This window comes from Quercus robur, chromosome 6 (genome assembly GCF_932294415.1).
Source record: "Quercus robur chromosome 6, dhQueRobu3.1, whole genome shotgun sequence".
NCBI lineage: Eukaryota > Viridiplantae > Streptophyta > Magnoliopsida > Fagales > Fagaceae > Quercus > Quercus robur.
The window spans coordinates 12,489,699-12,512,468 of NC_065539.1; the positions used below are offsets into that span (position 1 = coordinate 12,489,699).

At 34.8% G+C, this 22,770-nt stretch overlaps 1 protein-coding gene across 3 annotated transcripts; it reads left to right on the forward strand.

Annotated features, from left to right (window-relative positions):
- Positions 1 to 10,759: 10,759 nt before the first annotated feature.
- On the forward strand, positions 10,760 to 21,717 carry LOC126732798 (OVARIAN TUMOR DOMAIN-containing deubiquitinating enzyme 7). 3 transcript variants are annotated; one of them, XM_050435827.1, is made up of 14 exons: positions 10,788 to 10,952; positions 11,815 to 12,045; positions 12,165 to 12,271; positions 12,532 to 12,607; positions 13,263 to 13,412; positions 14,904 to 14,965; positions 18,202 to 18,286; positions 18,406 to 18,555; positions 18,737 to 18,867; positions 19,687 to 19,813; positions 19,943 to 20,037; positions 20,710 to 20,852; positions 20,945 to 20,994; positions 21,210 to 21,717. In XM_050435827.1, exons 4-12 carry the CDS (start codon positions 12,587 to 12,589, stop codon positions 20,837 to 20,839), a joined length of 951 nt encoding a protein of 316 aa, XP_050291784.1. In that variant the 5' UTR covers positions 10,788 to 10,952; positions 11,815 to 12,045; positions 12,165 to 12,271; positions 12,532 to 12,586; the 3' UTR covers positions 20,840 to 20,852; positions 20,945 to 20,994; positions 21,210 to 21,717. The 3 variants fall into 3 exon arrangements, with proteins under 3 accessions (XP_050291782.1, XP_050291781.1, XP_050291784.1); XM_050435825.1 differs by lacking the exon at positions 11,815 to 12,045 and having other exon boundaries at positions 10,760 to 10,952; positions 20,948 to 20,994; XM_050435824.1 differs by lacking the exon at positions 11,815 to 12,045 and having other exon boundaries at positions 10,762 to 10,952.
- The last annotated feature ends 1,053 nt before the right edge of the window (positions 21,718 to 22,770 follow it).

The window sequence follows — 22,770 nt, forward strand, 5'->3', positions numbered from 1 at the left end:
TCTCAAAGTACCAATAAATTATGCTCCCTCCTCTCACATTCATGGTGGATCCTGCCATAAATTTAATAAGTAGACCCCACTATGAATGTGAGAAAAAGGAACACCATTCTCGACACTCTGGAAGTATCTAAGAATTACTCCCAAAATGAAAAAAAAAAAAATCCTTTATTTTTTTTATATAATCCTTAAAAATATCCTCTATAAATAAAAACAAGAACAAAGGCACGAAAGTAAATCAACATAAAATAATTATCTCTTTCACAAAGAATGATAGTCACTTCTACTTATTCACTAGAGGATCAGTGGCCAACACCACATTGGTTTCCTTCCAAAGTTCCAATCATTCCCTTTCTATAGAAGTCTATTTATCACGTTAACTGTACAACCAACCAATTCATCATGTGACATTATAATTTCACTTTTTCTTCCATTTCCGTGTCAAATATTGTTAGCTCTCCATTTGTGGTTTAAACTCGCATCATAACAACAAATTTATATTTCATGACAAAGAATATACGTCTATCTATTTGTAATGATTTTTTTTTTTTTTTAAGTTTGATATTATGTATATCTTTGAGGAAAACTTCTTACACATGGAATTGTAGGAAATGGGGGAAATTGATAACATAAGTTAGTGACATCAAGGTTTCAATCACATAATTATTTCGTTAAAATTCATTGTATTATTCTAATGCAAATTGAGGGTGGCAACATTGGTGGTAGTTGCCAGTTGGAGCATTCAAAATAGTTCAAATCAATAAAGAAATGAAAAAAAAAAAGTCTTGCCAACTACAATGAGTAAAGGGGCAGCATGTGTTACCAATAGAGTGATTCCATGTACTTAAGTCCTCCATACTTTTTGATTTCTTCTAGTAGTGTAGTAGGTGTACTTGGATGCATTTGATATTTCACTTTAAGAGAGATACCAGGGTAGGAATAGCATATAGGACAATAAAAGTCATTAATCACTTACCAATATTGATGTTTTGAGTTTGACATTGTTGCTTATTTCTTTTTCAAAATAAGTGGCATTTCCTTTCTATCTCTTTGCATATAGGACACTTAAAGCATGGTTTATATCTAAATCATCTTTTCAAAAAAAAAAAAATTTCTGAATCAAATACTAATATATGGTCATATATCCATCAATATATGATAGTATAAGTGTAAAGTGTATAACCTATAGTCATTAGGCTTACTGTTGGTATCTGTCTAATCTGAAAGTAAAAAAAGATGATTTTGACATTATAGTTGGCAAGTGGCCCCTCTCTTTCGCATATATACTCGGTTGTTGTGTTCTACCTACCCAAAAAAATAAAAAACCAATCTGCCCCGTTCTTTATCCCTGTCTTTTGGTGCACTCTTTCTTTTCTTTGTTTTGGGATCTTTAATCCAGATTTATATGGCACTACTGGTATGGGTATGTGCAGTTTGCAAGCACTAAGAGCATCTTCAGCAGATTAGACAAATTTTTATATTGTTTGGAGAATGAATAGTAATTTTTATCTTTTAACTACTCATTTTTTCAAATACATTTTCCAACAAATTTTCTATCCCATTCAAATATTATTTATTCATTCATTATTTATTTATTTTTTAACAACTACATATCTTTTAACATTTTTTTTTTTATCCAATACCTGATTATTATAATAATAAAACATTTGAAGAATGAACAACAATCCATCAGACTTGATAAATTACTGTTCATGAGTCAAAAAAATTTCAGATAAAGAAAGTCCATTAAAGACCTATTTTATGAATTTACTCACTATAATAAATAAAATTTTGTATTTAACTCTCGACGCTCTAACAGGTGGCCCCCGTGTATTATATGTCTTTACAATTAAAAAAGCACCTACGCACTCGTATTTTGAGCCACAATTGGAAAAGTAACTATGTCACTTTTTTTTATATTAAATTTGTGGAAAAAGTAACTGTTTCACTTTAATACGACATGCGTATGATCATTGTCTCACAGTAGATGTGGTAAAAATTATGCCATTTTATAACATCAAAGACCTATTTTATTATTTTACCACACCATTTTACAATATCCCATTTATCAGATATTTTATCATACAATTCTATATATTAAAATAATATTTCCTACACATTAAAATAATATTTCCTACGCATTAAACACAATCTACAGCCACTACAAACAACCAACAGCCACCACTACACAACCACCACATCCTCCATAACCCAAAACACAATTCAAAACAAACCCACCACAGCCGTTAATCTCTGCCATTATTGAAAAATTTTAAGGTTTTGGATGTTTTTCTTACTCTGTTTTGGTTTGGAGGCAGAGAGAGATCTTTGATTGATCAACACCCAGCCACAATCACGGCCCCACGCCGCCACTGCACCACCACAACCCAAACAATCAACGACACAAACCCATTACAAAATCACCCCAAACAACCACGGCCCCACGCTGGACCCCATTACAAATCACCCCAACAATCAACGACACCAACCCAGGCACGATCGCCGCCTTGGCCTTGTTGGTCCACCCGATCGTGTTGAAAGCGAACACAAAGAAGAAAGTGAGCACGATGAACTAGGCGAAGAAAAAAGCGAGAGCGATGAGCCACGGGATCAGATCTCCGAAGGCGGAGAACGCGACGGCGAAAGTCAGCGTCTTGGTGAGCACGAAGGCGCCGAGGTCGAGCAGGGCGACGGCGCCGAGAGAAACAGGGAGTTCGACAGAGAGACAGAGTGAGGTTTGAGAGGAGAGGATTTGGGTTTGAGGGAGAAGAGAGGGAACCGGAGAGTGAGAGAGAAGAGAAAAGAAAAAATGAAGGGAGAGGAGAGAGAAAACGAATATAAAACAATAAAATTTTTTACCACATTAGTCCGTACCGTTGCAAATTTGCAACAGTACTGTAGCTATGTTGTATAATTTTTGAGATTTGGCACATCTCATAAAGCATCATTTTTGTGTTTGGTGTGGTAAATGTGCCAAATATTTGGCATTTGGCACATTTACCACACCTGCTATGGGTGCTCTTAGCAATTCCATATGTCGTATTGTTTATAATCAAATTCAATTTGTCAAATCAGAGCACAGGAAATGGAAGTGAGAAGCAAGTCTAGTTATGCGTCACAACATACGTGGGACTTATCACACACCCACACAATGCACGTTTATTCAATCTATAAAATTTGAGGTCTGGCAATCTTCCTATGTTTAAATTTTTTACATCCTCGTCAAAACTCACGTTGTGAGACAGTATCTCCAAATAACATGCCATTACTAAATTAACTCTAATACTATTTATCACGACATGAGAATTAATCACAAGAAAGTTAATACCGTACTGGTATTAGCTTAACTGGAGAAATATGTCATACCGGCCTTTAAACCAATACCGGCACTCGTCCATAATGTATCCAAAAAATATCAGGTTGTACTAGTCTATTTCGGCTCAATATTGGCATTTTGGTCGGTACAATAAAAAAAATTAAAAATTAAAAAAAATTATTTAGTATTATATATTAATTAATGTACTTAAGCTAATATGTAGGTGTAAGGACTCATTTTGTAACGATCCCAAACTTGTCTTGGGTTTGTACGTTAAGGCCCAAACAATAAAATTTGTAGAGCGTGGGCTGAAAGGCTAGACCTTGGTCACCGGGCAGTGGTTAGTCATGGTATTCATGGTAGACGCGCAGAGATGAACTAAGCTTGTCCATGGATCTTGTCCATTAAGCTTAATGTTCTTATTATCCCTCTCTCTTTCTTGCCCCCCCCCCCCTCTTTTTGGCGCATGAATCCTTACATTATATAGCCCTTCTCAGTTGATCCTCACCTTCCATCTGTCGATCAAGCAGATACCTAGTCGAGTGCATGTCCCATCAGTCGCCTCCCCCCACTTTCTGTTAGTTGCAATAACCAAAGTCACACTGTTCAGGGGTCTTTTCCCATCAACGTGGCTAGGACGTTTGTTGGCGCATTCAATGTGGAGGTGACGTCTTCTCCTTGAACCAATCCCACACTATACCCCCGTGCGTGTCCCATTCTACTCGCATTTTCTTTTGGGAGCGCTTTGAAGGCTGTCTTTGATGATGTGTCGTTCTTCCCTTTTATGCCTTGGGATGCCGAGGACATGGTCATCCTCGGCTGCATTCCTAGGCTATTTGATATTTTAATACTTGTCCTCGGCAATTATTCTCCTCAGCGCGGGCCTTGGGCCTTAATGGAAAGTGGGCCAGGACCATAAATTCTCTGGCCCCATAGTAGGCTTATAAAATATGCAGATTTTAAATTTGATGTTAATAAACATAAAAATTAATAAATTCATACTTACATAAATAATACAAATATATATTTATGTATAGAAATATATAAATTGCAGTAATCCTAAAACGGTACACCAATATAAACCAGTACTGAAATATTCTGTTTCCCTGGCTAAACCGAAATAGCCTTAAGTACGAAATTGACTCCCTCAATTAGCCATTACATTTACATTATACCCAAAAGAAGTAGTCAAGTTACAAGCTTACAATTAGAACTTCTCATAATCACTTATATAGTTAATTTCAACCTATTGCGTATCAACACCACTATTTGTCATAACATATACCTATCCAATCTAATCCACAACCTATGACATCACACAAAGAAAACTCTCTTGTGATTATATAACCTAATACACTTGCAATATGTACTTATTAATTGGTAGCCAAATATTGATGGTATAAACAACCTAGAGTTTAAAAATGAAAAGGATTTGGGTTTGGTTATGTAATTGCATGCCCCCAAAAATCAAGTAAGACTCAACGACGCATCTTGACAATCATTCCAAGGATCAAGACCATAGAGACATATGTCCTACTACAATTGGTTGAAATTGCAAAGACACAAGTATAAATAAAGGTTTCATCTGAGAGGAGGTGACACTCCAGCTTTATATGAAAACTTTGCTTGTTTATCATTGTAATCTCCCTTTTTTTTTTGTTATAAAATTAGGCATGATTGTAGTATCTATATCATGTTAATGCAAGTAAAGTTTAATTCCAAAACTTTAGTTTTCTATTTTGTTTAATCTCACACTTTATTTTGTTCGAGTTAGCTTAATTACTCACTTAATCCTGATTAATACAATTGCTCTTGATTATTATCAATTGAGAGATACTAGATTCACAACACTTTTACAATAAATTCTAAGTGATAGGTTGTTATTAAGTGAATAAAAAAGTAATTTTAGTAGTGAGTTTAAATTTAAACAAGTAACAATTTACTAGTTACCACATAAAATTTATTGTGAAAGTGTTAAAAATGTTGACTATATAAAATTTGTTGTAAAAATATTGTGTACAAAGTACAAATTTTTTTTTTGAGAAAGTACAAAGTACATTATCCATCTATTTTTAGAAACTGTTTTATGAGGATTTAAAAAAATTGTCAACAAATTAATAACTTTTTCATTTTTTTTATAAAAAATTTCTTTAAATAGTTTTCTAATTGTATATACGCTAAGGTCATACGTAGTATAACCCATAAATATATCATAAAATTCAATTGGATACGAGTCCCAAAATATCCTGATGGTCAATCTGTATATTTGACGTTAATGACAGTTGGATGGACTGGCTGGGATCAAACCATGTTGGGTTTGTAATAAATTCTATAGTTTGGAAAAACGACAATAATAAAAACTAGTGATTTATGTGGGTATGAAATATGAATGCCACCCTACATTTATGTTATTTATACCCTTGGCTCAAACTAATTGACAGGGTGTATTGTTCACTCACGTGTGTCAACGACCAGAGAAAAGCCAGGTTACTAGACTTTTTTTTTTTTTTTTTTGAGGGAGTAGACTTCTTGTTGTTGATAAACCGAAAGGCAAAACCTATCCTTTCTTTCTTTAAAATTAAATTGTTAAGGTTTCACTTCCATCCAAATTAAAAATGATTTTATATTTTGTAAACAAACAAACTCAATCACAATTTTATCCCACAAGTTTTTCCAATTGCTGCACTTTGACATTTAAGGTGATTTGGCCCAATCACAATTTACTCTCACAAGCCTTTTCAATTACTACATTTTGATTCCTTAAAGTTTGGATTAAATAAAATTGTTTAAGATATTTTGGATAGAACTATTACAATTTTATTTTAACCAAACATTAAACGATCCAATGTAGTAATTAAAAAATAATAATTAAACAAGGTATTTTGGGCAGAAATATTACTATTTCATTTTAATCCATACAAGTTTTTTTTTTTTTTTTTGAGAAACAATCCAAACAAGTTATAAACTAAATTATATTTAGGTTGACTCACGAGTGAATTATATTTACCCTTTTTATGAGCTTGAAATAAGCTACCTATATACTTTCTAGTTTCTGCTACATTGAATTTTTACTTCACTTCACTAGCATTGCATGGCTTTGTCTATACTGAATGAATCTAGCTAACTACAAGACTCAGACAGAACTCTTTAGGTAAAGCGCCATGAAGCCTTTGAATATTGCAGACCCACCATGCCAAATATAAAGCACTAAAACTGTTACTGATACGAAGTTTATTGTTATTCTATCACATCCAGTAGAAGCAGCATCTCCTTTTCACCAATCATTTCAATGTCACACCGTTTACTTACTTTGGTTTGAAGTTGAACCATTCTACCATGGCCGCGTGTAAAGGCTTTGCTTTTTCCAGGAACGAACGACAAGTTGTCAATTTTCATTAGTGGGACTATATTTGGGAGTTGAAACTTGAACTTGTCCTTACTGTTTTGGCATGCTGTTGAGAATGGACCATACTTTGGTGGCAATATGCAGCACTAATTGGCCTAATTAAGCTTATTTTAATATTTGCACCCAAAGGTTTCGTTGAAGAGACTAATTAACACCCATCAAGTCAGTTTAACCGACCGGATTTAACCCTTAATCTAATTTGCAATGATGATTTGTGACTCTTAAGGAGTTTATGGTATGCATTTGCTTGAGACCACACTTGTTCATCCCCGTGAATCAACAATAATTACTACTTTCAAGTATAACCTCATTATCCTTAAAAAATGTGCTGGTTACCCATATACCAAATGTGCTTGATGGATCCTGGGTACAAGATTGTCTTAGGCCTGTCCACAAGTTGGTCTGGGTTGGGTTTGTGCCCAGCCCGGAACCGACCCGACTAGATCGGATGGTCAAAATTTCAACTCGCCACTAACCAAAATGGTTGATCGGATCAGGTGGGTTGGAGCTTCAACAAATGTAGGACGAATCAGTCAGGGTTGAAGATCTGAAAAACGGCAAGAATCCGACAAGGAAAAGATGAAAAACGGCAGAAATCAAGTGAGAAAATTTTGAAAAACAGTTGAAATTTGGCCAGAACTCGCCAGATCCAGTGAGATCTCGGACATTTTTGGCAAGATCTCAGCTAGATTTGGCGAAATCTCGTCGAATCTAGCCTAGATCTTCCAGAAAAAAATACAAAGTTGCCGGATTTTTACAACTTCTCACTGGAAAATAGATGGATCAGTCGGGTCGAGTTTCTCAAATTTGAGAGGAGGAGATTCGACATCTGACCCATCGATCTTGGTTTTTGAAGAATGAAATCTGTCTCTGATCGCCGGAGCAATTGGTTCAGTCAGTGACAGTGGGTGGGTCGGGTCCGACGGGTCTTTGGACAGCCCTAGATTGTCTTTAGGTGGGTTAACATAATGAGAAACAAGGTTGCCCATGTGTTGGTCAAGTGGGCTGAAAGTTTGGCAGCAAATGGATCATGTACTGTGCTTGTGCAAGACTTTCTTGTTCCTGTTAGGAGAGATATTTGGGTTGTCATATGGGCCCTGATGTGATTTTGTTTTTGTTAGGATTTTAAATTGGTTAAATTCACTAGAGAATGTAATCTTGAATCATGTTGTTTACCTTTTGGGATATATCACAGGGGTTGATATATCCCAGATACACTGAATTTTCCCTATATCCTTGGACTTTTGTGAAGATCCGAAGCTGCTTGAAGATGTGCTTGTTTGGGAAGCTTGATCGAGCCAAATTATTAAAATGAATAAAATAATTGAATTTTTATTTCTAGAACCGAATTATTGGGAAGCTTGATCGAACCAAATTATTTCTAAAAAATTATTTCAGAATAAAATGAATACTATTGAATTTTTGTGTTAAAGATATCCATATTAATATTTAGAACAAAAATAATGTTTCTAAGACAGGAATTCGGTATAAAATGAATACTATTTGAATTTTTTCCTTAGAAATATCCAAATTTTAAAGATTTGGATGTCTAATATCCAAACTGATTAGTAGAATCGAATTAGTGTTTTTAAGACACGGTTTCTATCTAGTATGAATACTATTGAATTTTAACCTTAAAGATTTGGATGTCTTATATCTAAATTGGTATGTATAACTGAAATAGTGTAACACAACCCCTTGTGATAAAACCAAGAAAGTTTGACTTTTAGTTGACCTTATAATATTTTATTACATAAGCTTTTAAGGTCTTACAATTTTCACATTATCGTTTATTTTTTTAAAATTCAATTTTGATTATTTTATAACATTGTTTTCAGGCTCGACAAATATTGTATAACTTCATTTAAAACAATATCACAAGAAAGTTAAATGTTACACTAAACTTTAGGAGGTTTTTTTCTAAAAAAATATTTTTATACTAAAGTACATTTTATGATTGTTTCATTTGATTTGTTTTCATGTTGTTATTTTATGTTTAAGGTTTTCATTTTCATGAAAACTTAATCAAATCTAAAGGGTCAAAATAAAAATTTTGAAATGTAAAAGGACCAATATGAAAATATAAGATTCAAAATGAAATCAATCCCAAACTTTATTGGTTAAAAGTGTACTTTTTAGCTTTATTTTATATGTTATAAATGGAAACATGACGGCATAAGGAAATAATAGAAAATATTTGTTGTGTTTTTTTTTTTTTTTTTTTTGGAGGAGAAAAAATATTTGTTGTGTTGAAAACCTTTTTTATTTTTATTTATATATTTGGATTATTTTCTATTGAGCATAAAAAAATTAAAACCAAAGTTCTGGAGGCCCATGGGCTTGATTTTGTCAAACACAAACACAGTTGATTGAACAACGGCGAATGAAAAAAAATTCTCTGAAGAAGTCCCTCTCCCTTCAACATTTAGGAGCATTATGTGTTGCTGATGATGACATAAGGAATGAGGGTGCTTGGGCAACATTGGGCCAATCACTTGGTTTCATGTTTTTTCAACATACTCATGGCTCCTCATGCTTGACTAGTGATGCTCTTAAGCGCTCTTTGAGGGGGACCTGTCCAGTCTCCCTAGTCAAGTTGGATCGATGAGCAATGATGAGGAGCAACATGTGGAGGCACCTTGCTCCACATGATGCCCTAAGGCCATGGTAAAGGAGGGCCATGATGGGCGGCAGCAGGTGGTGCTGACCTTATGTGATGGTGCATCGCATTGGTGGCTTAGTTGTTGGTTCCTTGAGTGTGGGCTTGGTGGCTGGAATGTAAGGCAGGGTTGGGCTGTTGTGATAATTGAATGCTATGTACAAGGCCTTGGGCTAGTGGGGCTGGCTGAATGCATGGACAAGTGCTAGTGGGCTGATGGCAGTTACTTTGTGTATTGCATGTGGGCATGATGTGTGGGCTGTAGTGTTGATGGAAGGCCTTGAGCATGGGCCAAGCCTCTCCAAAACGTGTGAGAACATGTTGGGTGGGCTGCTGGAGGATGGGCAAAGGCCCCATGGTCTGCTAAGACATGGGCTGTGCATGTGTAGCATATGCAACGACAATTACTAAGCAGTTCCTGACTTTCCTGATAATCAGACTTGTTGTGTAGGGGTTGGAAACGTGGAGAGCAAGCTAAGACGGCATTAGTTGAAGGTGTCCTAAGTCAGAACACAAGTGGCATATTGTCCAAGACCCAGACAATTACTAGGCAGTAATTTCCATGGCAGTTAATTCTGTAAATTTAACCCTAAGGCTGTTGGGGGTGTTAACAACAGAGTGTATTTTGGCCTTGGGAAAATTCTATGTAATTCTCTAGGCTTGTAAAAGAGTTTCCTTTGTACTTGAGATTAAGTAATAAAGGTTGGGGGTGGGTTCCCAGTAAATATTATGTGTTGTGTGTTTAAACGTCCCTATATAATATGTTCTAAGTGTTATTGCAGTGTGTGTGGTGTTGGCTGAGACTAAGTCAGGGACTTAGAGCCATCACAGGCAGAAAATTTGAGTGAAAAATTGACCCTGTGACACACGAGGCAGGTTGAATTTGAGAATGAGGTAACGCCATTTCTAATCTTTTATTATAATAATATTTATTTTTTAAAAAAGCACTTATGCCAAAAATAATTAGAAAAAGTAACAAAAATAGAAATTAAAATGCAAATGGTAATCTACTAAAAATTCATTTTATTTTTTTAATTTTCATTTCATTTCTTTCTCAAAAAAAGATTGTATTTCATTTAATTGAGTTCTCCAATTTTTAAATTCATTCAATTTAAGTCTTTGTCCAATTATGTTAAAAAATTGTTGTTAAGTATGCAACTAATTAAGAGGAAATTGCACCTTTATCCTTAAAATACTTTTAAAAAAAAATTTACATAAAAATATCTATAAAATATTTTTATTAATTTTATAGATTTTTTTTATGCAAGAAAAAAAAAAATTAAAGCGGAAGACCTAAATTCAATAAATTTAAAACTTAAAAAAAAGTAAAAAAAAAAAAAAAAAAGAAAAGAAAAGGAAAAAAAGAAAGAGAGAATAGTGATGCAACATCTACAAGGCACTAGTAGTCATTCTCAGTTCAGTTGTCATCCTCTTCTCACTTTAGTTCTTGTTAGTCTCTCGCTGTCGGAGCCCAAACTAGTCTCTTCGGAATTCTCACAGGAAACAGTTTTTGGATTTCCGAGGGGATGGTTAAAAAAAAGCAACAATACTCCAAACCTAAAAAACAGCCTCTCGTAAGCAAATTCACACGCTCTTCCTTCAAATTGTTCCTCCTCCGTATTTTCCTGTTTTATATATCTACTTTTCTTGTTCCATAGCCCAATATTCGTAAACCTTAATGTATAATCGCTCATAAATTTTTTGTTTCAATTTCCTGTTCAGTTCATTGTTTCGGCATTGTGTTCAAACTTGCCCTAACTTCTCAAAACTTAATATCTCACTAGGTTCACAAATTTTGTTGAGCTGCAAGTGTCTGTATATGATCTTGTTTGTACTCTTTGTTTGTTAATTTGTTCAGTCCGTGGTTTTGTTTTTATGCAATTAGAGAATGTTATAAGTCTATCTAAGACATGTAACATAAGAAACTTTAGCTGCAGCTTGAATTGGAGGCGAGGTTGTAATGAATTACTAGTCGAGAAATGTCAAATCTATTGTTCTATAGGTCTTATCATGTTATAATTTTTCAAAAAATTGCTCATGTCGCCTTATCGTACCCGTACCCGTGTCTATGCCTGTGCATCCTAGGCGAGTAGTTGAGATGCTATTTGCTGTAAATATATTTGAGCATTGCTTTACCAGCACATCTATTTAGTATGATAATAGAGTAACTATATATTGGTTTCATTTTCTCAAATAACTGAAATTTGGTTAATGCCATAATGGGGTGGGAAGAATTGGGTTAAGTTTTAGGTTTGGATCAATCATGCCTGGCAATAGATTTTACATGATTGAGGTAGCCTAACTATGCGTTTGGGGAGTGATCGTGTTGTAGCGCATAGACACATGGTGGGGGGGAGTGGTGTAGTAGAGATTATATTGTTTAATTGGATACGTGGTAAGGTCTTGGTCGAGAATAATTTTGTTTGAGAAATTCAGGATTAGATGAAGCATGTGGCATATCACTGAGATGGACGGTGTGTGACATTCATGGTTATGGGAAGGCAAGAAAGGGTTTATATTCTTTTGGCAAATGAGATAGAATCGAAGATGTGCATGGGTTGCACGCTTGTCCCTTGAGTTACTGAATGATGAACTGAGTTTATTTTAGCTAACCTGGGACTCTGTGTTGGTCATTTGGATGATGGAATTGGAGGGACTGTTTATCAAGTTAAGTGATTAAGCTATATTTAGCATATTCTGGACCATGCTTGATATTGATGCTTTAATAAGTGTTTCCTTTTAAAAATTTACAAAACTGTTTGGATGGGATATTTTTTGTTGGACAGGTCAAAAAGCAGGGAAAGCCAACTGATCTTTCTCAGTTCCGTGCTCAGCTTGATGCATTGGGCCTTAAAATTGTCCATGTGACTGCAGATGGTAATTGTTTCTTCAGGTCAGTGCTTATATGGGCACTATATATTGAAATTCTTCTTCTGAAATTTTTAACTTGATATATTGTAAGGTTGCATTTTATGTTTGCACACGTGCATAGAGTTTTCAGCTTCTCTTGTGTGTGTGTGTATATATATTTTTTGATAAGTAGCTTTTCTTGTACACAATCGGTGACTCTTAGTCTTGACCAACAAAAATATATTTGTTAAAACCTTTTTCTTTTAAATGCAGTTTAAGTTGTTTGCTCTTGTTAATTTGTAGGGCCCTTGGAGATCAGTTGGAAGGCAATGAAGCGGAACATAAAAAGTATCGCGGCATGGTGGTAGAATATATTATGGTACATGGATTTTGAAAGAAATAAAACTTTTATCCATGACTTTTCCCCCTTTATTGTTGAGAAAATTGATCTCACACCCTTTTTCCATTTCTCCATTATATGGTGTTTTTAACCATATTTAGTATTTTCTGAAAAACTATTTGTTATTTATAAGTAAATTAACTATATGTTATTTATTCTTCCATAAGTAAATGGACTGCAGTAATTAGTGGATTTTGAGCTATAATAAGCATAGAGGGGCTGAGTGAAAGAAATGGCTGTCATTTGAAAGAAATAATAAGTGATAGATATAAGATGCTCGTTTCAAATAACTGGCAATCATCACAATTACGCTGTTTTATGATTTTGTTTGACTATGCTCTTAAAGTTATTTTGTGTTTTAAGTAGCAGTATGCTGCAGAGCCGCAGACAGGTAGATGTCCTGCCTGCCAATGTGAAATATCCCTTATTTCGATTTTTACAACTTTATTTATTGCTATTTGCAACAAATAGCATTTTTTATGTTGTTTCTTACCATGAAATTGGGAACTGGTTGCATAATTTACAAGCTGCCCCCCACCCCATCCAAAAAAAAACTAAAATAAAGAAGTCCTTTTTATTTATTTATTGGGTAACCAACTTGTAAATAATCTGACATTGGAGCTGCAACTAACAGAAGAATCGCGAAATGTTCGAACCATTTATTGAGGATGATGTCCCATTTGATGAATACTGCCAATGCATGGAAAAGGATGGCACATGGGCTGGACATATGGAACTGCAGGCAGCTTCTCTTGTGACACATAGTAATATGTGCATTCACCGGGTGAGACCTTTTTCTTCCCTGTTTGCAATTATTATCAGCTCTTATCCATCTGGTTCTCACTATTGGGTTAGTGCTCGTGTTTTTCCTTCATTTTTTCTTTTTGATAAGTAATGCTTTATTGTGTACTTAGGATGCAGTAAAACTTCACCCAAAATTACATAAATGTAGAAATTCCTCTAAGGTAGAAAAGGAATGGCCACTTAAGGCAGCCAACAACCAAACATGGTTTGTAAAAGATACAATTTTAGCTCCACAGATGAACGCTCAATTCCATCAAAATTAGGAGGTTTCTCTCCCTCGAAATGGTCCACATAACACAATGAGGCATGTGCCCACATACGTCAAGAGCATGATGTTTGCCAAAGCCTCCCTTCTAGCACTCCAACAACTCCACCTCCTTTGGCATCACCCAATGCACTCCAAAAAGACAAAACACCACAGACCATAGGTTGTAAGCATAATTGCAATGAAGTAACAAAAAGTCAATGGTCTCCCCACTGTGCTTACACATGCAACACCAATCAACAAGTATTCTTGTCTTTTTCTCGCTTCCATTTGGTTGCATTCTTAAAGCTAGTCTTTAAGTGCTGTTGTAAAATTTAATGGTAGCCTCATTGTTGTACAATAATGAGGTTGCCTATTACTATTATTAGCATTACATACCTAGTCCAAGGTATTCTGGGTCAATTTTTTAAATCAAGACATTATGACTTCAGTGAATATTAATAATTAACTGTTAAGATGTATTTCTTATGTCTATTTATAAACCAAAAAAAGAAAAAACCTTAGGCATGCACAAGTATCTGTATTAAATGAGAGTATTAGAATTTATTCTAATTATAATTGGGCTTTCTATTGATTGTTCTGAGTTGTCTCCTTTTGAGCAATAATCAGATTCTCAATTATGGGAAGTTAACTGTCGTGGAGTTTAAAACTAGCTTTTTGAAATCATTATTTGAGTGGTCCCAAACCATAGGCATTAGTGATTGGAATTCTATTATAGATTTTATTGATTCCCTTTCTTTTCATTTATAATGATTGGAGCTTGTAATCTTAATACTGCATTCACATCCAGTGTGCATGAAAGTACTTACTCTCTCTCAATAAATTTTTATTACTCGTAGGAAAATATAAGCTTGATATGTTGTATTATAATGTAAAAATACTATTCAGGAAGTGAACTGAAAACGTGATAGAACTCAGCAAAAACATGGGAGACCAATCTTCCTGAAACTTAACCAGTGACCTCAAAGAGAGTATATGTAACTTTTGATACCTGACATGATGAAAGTTTCTATTTATGCACCATATTTTCTTCTGTCAAAATCTTTTTCTAATAACTTTTTTGGCTGGAAGAATTTTGAAACATGGAAATACCAGGTGGAGTTTTTACATTTCTATGACATTTTTTTCTTTGATAAATACATTTCTATGACATTGTTGACTTATGCTAATTTGCTATATGCTCCCGTACAAATACACTTGGTGCAGAACATGTCGCCTCGCTGGTACATTCGTAATTTTGACGAGTGTGGAGCTTGCATGGTCCATTTGTAAGTAAATCTTGAGTCTTTATCATAATTTACTGCATTTATGCTTTGCATGTCTTTTGACTATGGACGAGGTGTAGAAAGGTCCCTTGCAATTGCCTATTCTCAGAGAAAATTCTTCTCCAATGGCTCTTAAAAGAGTTGGTAGATGAAAAGGGATTTCATAGCTAGGGCTTAGGGCTTAGGGCTGTAAACAAGTCGAGCCAAAATGAGTATTTAAAGTTTCGTTTTGTTCATTTAGTTTTATTTCAAACATGAGCCGAGCTCAATCTCATCAACAAACTAGATTACATGTTCAAGCTCGGTTCATTTTTTTGTCAAACAATCTCGAGCTTGTTTGCAAGCTACTTGATTAACTTATTCTTTTCCCATATATAGGAAATCACCACAACTAAATATTTTAAAAAATCTCTTACATATCTATGCTAATGATTAATAAATAAATTATAGTTGAAATTATATTATTTGATTAAATTAGATAGAATGATTTCGTTTCTGAGCTTATAAAAATTAAATTCACCAACCTTAAAGGTCGTTCCTAGTGCCCAAAGCTCCCACTTTTGAGGGGTTTGGGAGAGGTTATGGTTGACAACCTTATTATGTTATTAGGCCAATATGGAGATCTTTATGGGCTTCTCAATATTTTTCCATTTGACGTTTAATTAAGAAAATAACTTTCATTGTAATTCAATAATTGGGCTTTGAACCAAGTCAATTAGGATTAGGGTATAGTCTTACTAGTTTATATAAGTGTTCCATTGGATTTCCTTGGAGACAAGTTTATAATGAATTACATTTCGGTTGGAATTTTTCCAATGATTTGGTGTTGACTCCATCCAACCCTAGGTGCTGATTGCTAGTTTTTATATTCTGTTTGGTGCTGATTCCAAGCAACCCTAGATGTTGGCTTGTCTTATCTTTTTTGTTCCTTTGTTTCTTTGTCACAAATTTCTTTGGAGTTTTGTTTTAAATCACTTTACCCTAATAATAAATAGGCAAACACCTGGTGCTGCTTTCCTCTGCCAGCTTCTGTACCATAGCTCTTTTGTCCTACATCATACTGGTTTTTTTTTTTTTTTTTTTTTTTTTTTTTTTTTTTTTTAAATTTTTAAAATTTTTTTTATAAGTAAATGCTTCATTGAAAATAAAAATAAAATGAAAAAGAACCCCCCAAGCACACAGGCAGTGTACTAAGGACACAACGAAGAGTCAATCAAAATTACATAAATTTAGGAATTCCTCTAAGGAAGAAAAGGAATGGCCACTGAGGGCAGCCACCCAATCAAACATGGTACATAAAAGATGCAATTTTAGCTCCACAGATGAGCACTCAATCCCATTAAAATTATGGAGATTCTGCTACCTCCAAATGGTCCACATAACACAATGAGGCATGGCCCCCATCCATACATCAACAGCATAATATCTTCCAAAGCCCCATTTTCCAATATTTCAACAACACCGCTCTCCTCAGCAAGACCCATTGCACGCCAAAAATACAAAACCACCATACAGCATTTAGTCATACGCATAGTCATAATGAAGTAACAAATAGTAGGTGGTCTTCTCACTGTGTTTGCAAATACAACACCAATCAACAATGCACATATTCCACTTTCGAAGATTCTCCATAGTGAGGATATTTCTCCAAGCTGCTGTCCATAAGGCTACCTTAGAAGAAATTCTAACCTTCCAAATGGTTTTCCATGGAAAGTAAGGTGTCATCATCTCCCACCTTGAAGCTACATCATACTGTCCTATATATACTAATTGTAAGAGTTAGTTCTAGTTGTTGTTTATTTTAGCATATTAATAAGGGCATTTTTGTAATCATGTTATAAACCCTAATATAAATATATGCTAAGGTGTCATATTAATAAGGGCATTTTATCTTGATAAGTTAATGCCCTCAACCTTTACTTTCTTTTCTCTTTGTCTCTCTATTCTTCTCTTCCTCATTATTCTCATTTAACCTTAAATCGTCAAATTTTACAACTTAACTCTAATCTAATGTTACCTAACAATTTTTTTTTTTTTTTTTTACTAGAGAGGTAGTAAGAAATCCAGTAATTCAAAGTACTTGACAGGCCACATCACCACCTTAATTTAATTTATCAAGGTTTTGTCCTCAATAGAATTCTGACTTGGAATATTACCAGATTTGATTTGGAAGCCTTGAGTTATATTTATTATAGATTTTTGACATATAGTGAATGATGATCAATTATTACATGGGAAAGACATGGGAAAGCAAATAAGCACTGTACAGTTGTACACATGCTACTTGAACAAATGATTTTATGGTCTCTTTACAAGTGGATGACTGTTTTAGGCTGCATCCCTTCTTTCGTAGATTTTCTAGACCTTTTGAATTTGAGATTGTAAATGTTTAGGAGTAGGCCAATGCACATTTCCTGTACTTGACACAGTTCCTCTTTTGAATAAAACTACTTAGTAATCTGTGCAATGCACAAGAATGATTGGCAAGATATTATTATTATTTTTCTCTTTTAGTTTTTGTCTAAATATGAAATTTGATAGTTATGGTAATTATTAATAGACATTTATTATGATTGTGTTTGTAAATGGAACTATTATTCTATCATTTAAAGAAAATATGACATGGCAAGATTCTAATGGAGGGTTTAAATATAGAATGGAATTTAAAATCAATAAAAAAAAAAAGTATTAGAACAATGTCGTCTAAAATTGTGAGGTCACAAAAGCTTATTTGGCAAAATATTATGAGGTCAATCAAAAGTCAAACATCTTCGGTTATATATATAATAGATTATTTTACTTAAAAAAGAAAAAAAGAAAGAAATGGCAACATACAGATGCCTCTCTCTGATTATGTTGAAGGAAAAGGAGAATTAAGGAATAATGACATCACTTATACTTGGCAGCCAACAAATTTTTTTTTTTTGGATTAAAAAAAAAAGCCCATATATGCCTGCTGATACTAGCAATATCAGTTAAGGCTTTTCAATTCACAGAATATCATTGGTGTTTTAAGGCATGGCAGCCACTTTCCTTTAGTGGTGTCATGAGCCTTATACGTAGGAACATTTATATGGTTTTTAATGCTTTGAGATATATCAGGAGTTCGATTTGGATCCACTTCTGCATTTCCTATAGTTATGGTATACTGTTATTACTAAAATTAAATAAGCACTTCCTCTTATAGTAGATGGCTGCTTGTTTTGGTTCTGAAATATGATATCTAATTGGTTTTTTAGATCTTATCATGATGAAGAACATTACAATAGTGTGCGGTTAAAGGAAGACCCTTGTGATGGGCCAGCTAGGCCAATCATTATCAAGGTTTATGCTCGATTTCCCCCCCCTTTGTTTTAAATACAGCTTATCACTACAACCGCAATCTATACATGAGTTTGAACATATACTGGTGCAATATCCTGATAATTTATAGTTTGTGAAAGGCGGATGCTGATCTTTCAGCAACAGCCCATCAACCAAAAGCTGGAGCAAGGAAGTCTAAAGAAGGAACTGGTGTGGATAATATTCATGCTGGATCCATAAAAATGGTAATGGCTGGAAGTGGATGTGAAAATGCTGAAAAAGTCAAACAGGTGATAATTGGCTGCCTTTTTTCCTCCCCCCCCCCCCCCCCCCACCTTTTTTCTTTGTACAACTGCAGTTTCTGTCAATTCTTATATCTTCTTTTTTTAATCTTAAACTTCAAATTACTGGTATCCTTACACTGCATGGAGGTTTTGAGGTGTTATCTTATGTTTGTTGTTCTCATCCCAGGTTTTAGGACAAGTATATGGTGATGTTGATGCCGCAATAGAGTTTCTGATAGCAGAACAAGGAGCAGAAGAGTACCCGGTACAAACTGATTCACTTCCTGATCAAGTAGATACTTCTTATGGTAATGTCCGGTCAGTACTTTTTGCCCTTCCTGGATAATTTTAGGAGGGGTTACTGATAAAAAAATTCTGTTTATTTTTGTTAATTCTTTTAATCATATTTTATGTTCTATATAAACAGTTTGTACTGTGTTTGCTTACCACTCTTAGTCTATGCTGTAGGTGAGAAAATTGGATGTTTTTATGATAAGTTTGTTGATAGGTTGCATGCTTATATAAGGGTTCATGTGATATGATCATATTGTTAAAAAAATTTACTTTTATTTATTGATCTGTCAAGGCTTGGTGCAATGGCAAGTGCCTTCCACCAAAAGTTACAGGTCGCGAATTTGAGTCCGGGAATCAGTCTCTCCAATAAATTGGGAGGTAGGGCTACCTACCATAACCTCTCGTAGAGCCCGCAAAAGTGGGAGCTTTGTGCATTGGGTACTACCTTTTTTTTGGTCGGTCTTTCATTTTGTGGTATCTAATTGTTTCTTGTAATTGGTATTAGTGGTGTTTCATTGATGAATTAGTAAGTCTTATTGGTTGGGGTTTTGTTAAATTTTCCTGTTTCTTTGGAATATTAGTTGATGTACTAAGATATTTAGTTTGGGATAAAAGGTGGATTGAACTGGAGAATGGAAAAATCTGTCTGTTTTGCTTGAAAGAGAATACATAAAAACTGGAACATGTTTAGCAGTTCTTGTTAAGGTATAAGTTGAGGATACTCTGTTTACCAATTATTGTTTAGGTAATAAACAATAATTACTTTTACTTCATTGTTGGTTGAACCTTTTAAATATGTTTCTTTTCTTGTACTTTTTACTATCCTGATTTTAATATATCCAGGGTTGATGAAAATGGAAATTGTGAGCAACATGAGGAAGAACCATTAGAGAGGACCTGCAAACAAGATGCATCCAGTAGTAGTGTTAAAAGAAGTCATGATAATAGAAGTTCCCAACCAGATGACAAGGTTCTTTTCTTTTTCTTTTTTTCTCCCAATATAATGCAAATTAGACGTCATTATTTGCTTCCATTAACGTGGAGGCTGTGATGCCGGTTTGTTCATCTCCTCCCACATTCCCCCCCAAAAAATATCCAGGTCTCAAAAAATAAGGTCTGCCCATGCGGTTCAAAGAAGAAATACAAAGCTTGCTGTGGAGCAGCCACTGGGAGATCTGTTGCTAAGTTTGTAGTGTATGTTTTCTTGAACTCCTATTTTGTAGACTTAAGCCTTTTTATTTTTTTGGCGTTGTGAAAAAATTATAAAAGATGGGTGATGGCACCACCCCACGGCCCAGGAACTTGGGAAGGGTATATCCAGCTGACTGCATATAGAAAAGTACCATTTCACCGCCTGTGTAGCAGGATTCAAACCCACTTATTGAGGATAACGAGTGCATTTACCACTTATTCACTTGCTGGGAAGGTGCTGTTTAACCTAAAGCCAGTATTCAACTTGAGCACATGCGCTCACACACACACTTACATATGCAGGCCTGTCCTTGACCTCCCGCAAGTGTGTATGTGTGAGCATAATTGAATACTGGCTTGCTAGCAAGGGATTTATTGATTACCATTGGTGAAAGGGGCAGATCTTATCTAGCATATGAAGAGAAATTTGAAGAGGTTCTTTCACTGGTTCTCTCAACCATGATGTTACATAGAGCTTGGATAACGATGTTTGATCTCAAGTGTTGTTCATATGCTTTGTTTTGTTATTGGTTATTAGTTGTTACCAAGGTCTAATTGCTGGTTGGTTTATACTATAGATTTACAATGACCCCACCCCCTCCCTGTTCTGGCAGCTGGATGTGGGGGCCCTTTAAAATCATGTTATTTTCTAATATGGTGGTGGTGTTGTATCAGTAATCAATCAGTTGACTCTAGAAAAGGTAGAAAGGAACGCAAGCAAGGCAAGAAGAGTGGACCTGCTAAAGCCACATCAACCTGTGGAGTTGATGGAGGGCTACCTGACATGGGTGCACTTTGTATTTGATCTTGATCTGAATGTATGAGTAATACTGGCTATTGTAGTGCCCTACAATTTTCCATTTTTTTTTCGTGAATTTGACGGATTTATTGCTTTGTTTTTCTTTTTCAGCAGAAGACAATTCTGCCATCTCTGAAAGAGTGGAATTACTGTTGTCACAGGTCAGTACTATTAAAGCTAATGTTTGTCATTGGTATTCTAAGCATCACTTCTGTAATTTGTCTATCTCTTTCATGTTTAGGGAAGAATAAGGATCTATTTTTCCTAAGTCATGTTTAGGGATGACTAATTAGGTGCAAATTAGAGGAATTGACACATTGTAAAAGGATACTGGTAATATTTGAGTTCTAATTAATTTTGGTTTGCTGCCCTGTAGGTCCCTATGCAGTTCATATAAGATGGCAGCACCCACCTGTGCTTGTGAATCATGTGTGACAGTTGGGCAATGTGGAGTTTTGTGGTTCACCCTTGCAAAAAGAACTTCGATAAATAAATCAGCAGACACGAAGACTGGGGCTAGAAGCATATGCTATATCCTCCATGATTCATTGTTATACATGTAAAGAAGCACACTGCACACACTACATGGACTTCGTTCCCCGATAATATTTGGATTTGGATTTTTTGCATACATGTTTTTTGGCAGAAATGAGTTCATGCAATGGGGGAAGGATAGAAAGGAATAGAATAGAAATTTGTTCCAACTTTTGTCCTAGACAATGTGATTTAAGTATTTACTATTTAGGTAGCCATAAATATATGCTAAAGAATTGTACTTTTCTATAAGAGCTGATGTGAAAGAGCATTCATTATCACGATAACATAGCACATTTATTTTTGGGATTGTAGTCGAAATGATTAGACTAATAAGATATTTGCAGCCAGTATCATTTCAACCAAATGTATGTGTGGATTAGTGCAGACTTTTGTGTATTTGTATATGTGTGCATGTGTATGTAAGTTTAATAACTTTGTGTTGGCCATAATTATACGGTTGTATGATTCAATGTGTGTCATAGAGTGAGAGAGTTTGAGGATGAGTAAATGATACGAAGATTGTGTTGCTGGTTGTGGAAAGTGTAACGTGCATTACTACATGGCATTCTATTGAAAACCTATCTGGAGTATGCATTATATGCTCCATATGGATTAATATGTACCACATGAGATGAATATAATTTTGGATTAGTGCACGACATGATTAAGAATGTGTTCGGAAGCAACTGTTATCTGCCATTTTCTAAAATGTTGTGGAGATACCATGGATTAGCTACGGCCTACGGTTCCTTTACTGGGGATGAACAAAGTTGAAACTAGAGTGAGTGGTTAATTGTATATAACATTTTCTTTTATGTATTATATATTTATAATAAAATTTAATAAAACTAAATGAAATGACATTTCAAAGAAAAATAAATAAAATTGATCAAAATGTGACCAGTTTAGCACTTAGCAATATCTCTCATTTCATTCTTTGCCAACAACCTAGACCTCTCTCTCGCTCTCTCTCTATGTGTTCAAAAGTTCAAAGAGAGATTAGATTAGACGGTAGAAGGAAAAGGGGAGGAGATGTGGCTGGGGTGGTGGGGCGGATAGATATCCCAACCATGGTTTTAAAAATTAAATCGATCAATGACTGGTTTGGCACTTAGTTCCCAATTTTTGCCGGTTTTGGCTGGTTTTACCGGACCGGATTAGTGGCCGATTTCCAATTGAACCGGTCGAACCAGCCAATTCGGTTCGATTTTTAAAACCTTGATCCCCACCCTTTGTGTGGATATTTTTAATTTTTAAATTGGGAAGGAGAGGAAATGATAAATATCATATAAATTGGCAATTATACTTCTCTTTTGTTCAATTTAAAGAAATAAATATAAATTTACATGGTATGGACAAATTTAAAATTTTAATTTAATTTTTTAATATGAGTGGAACTC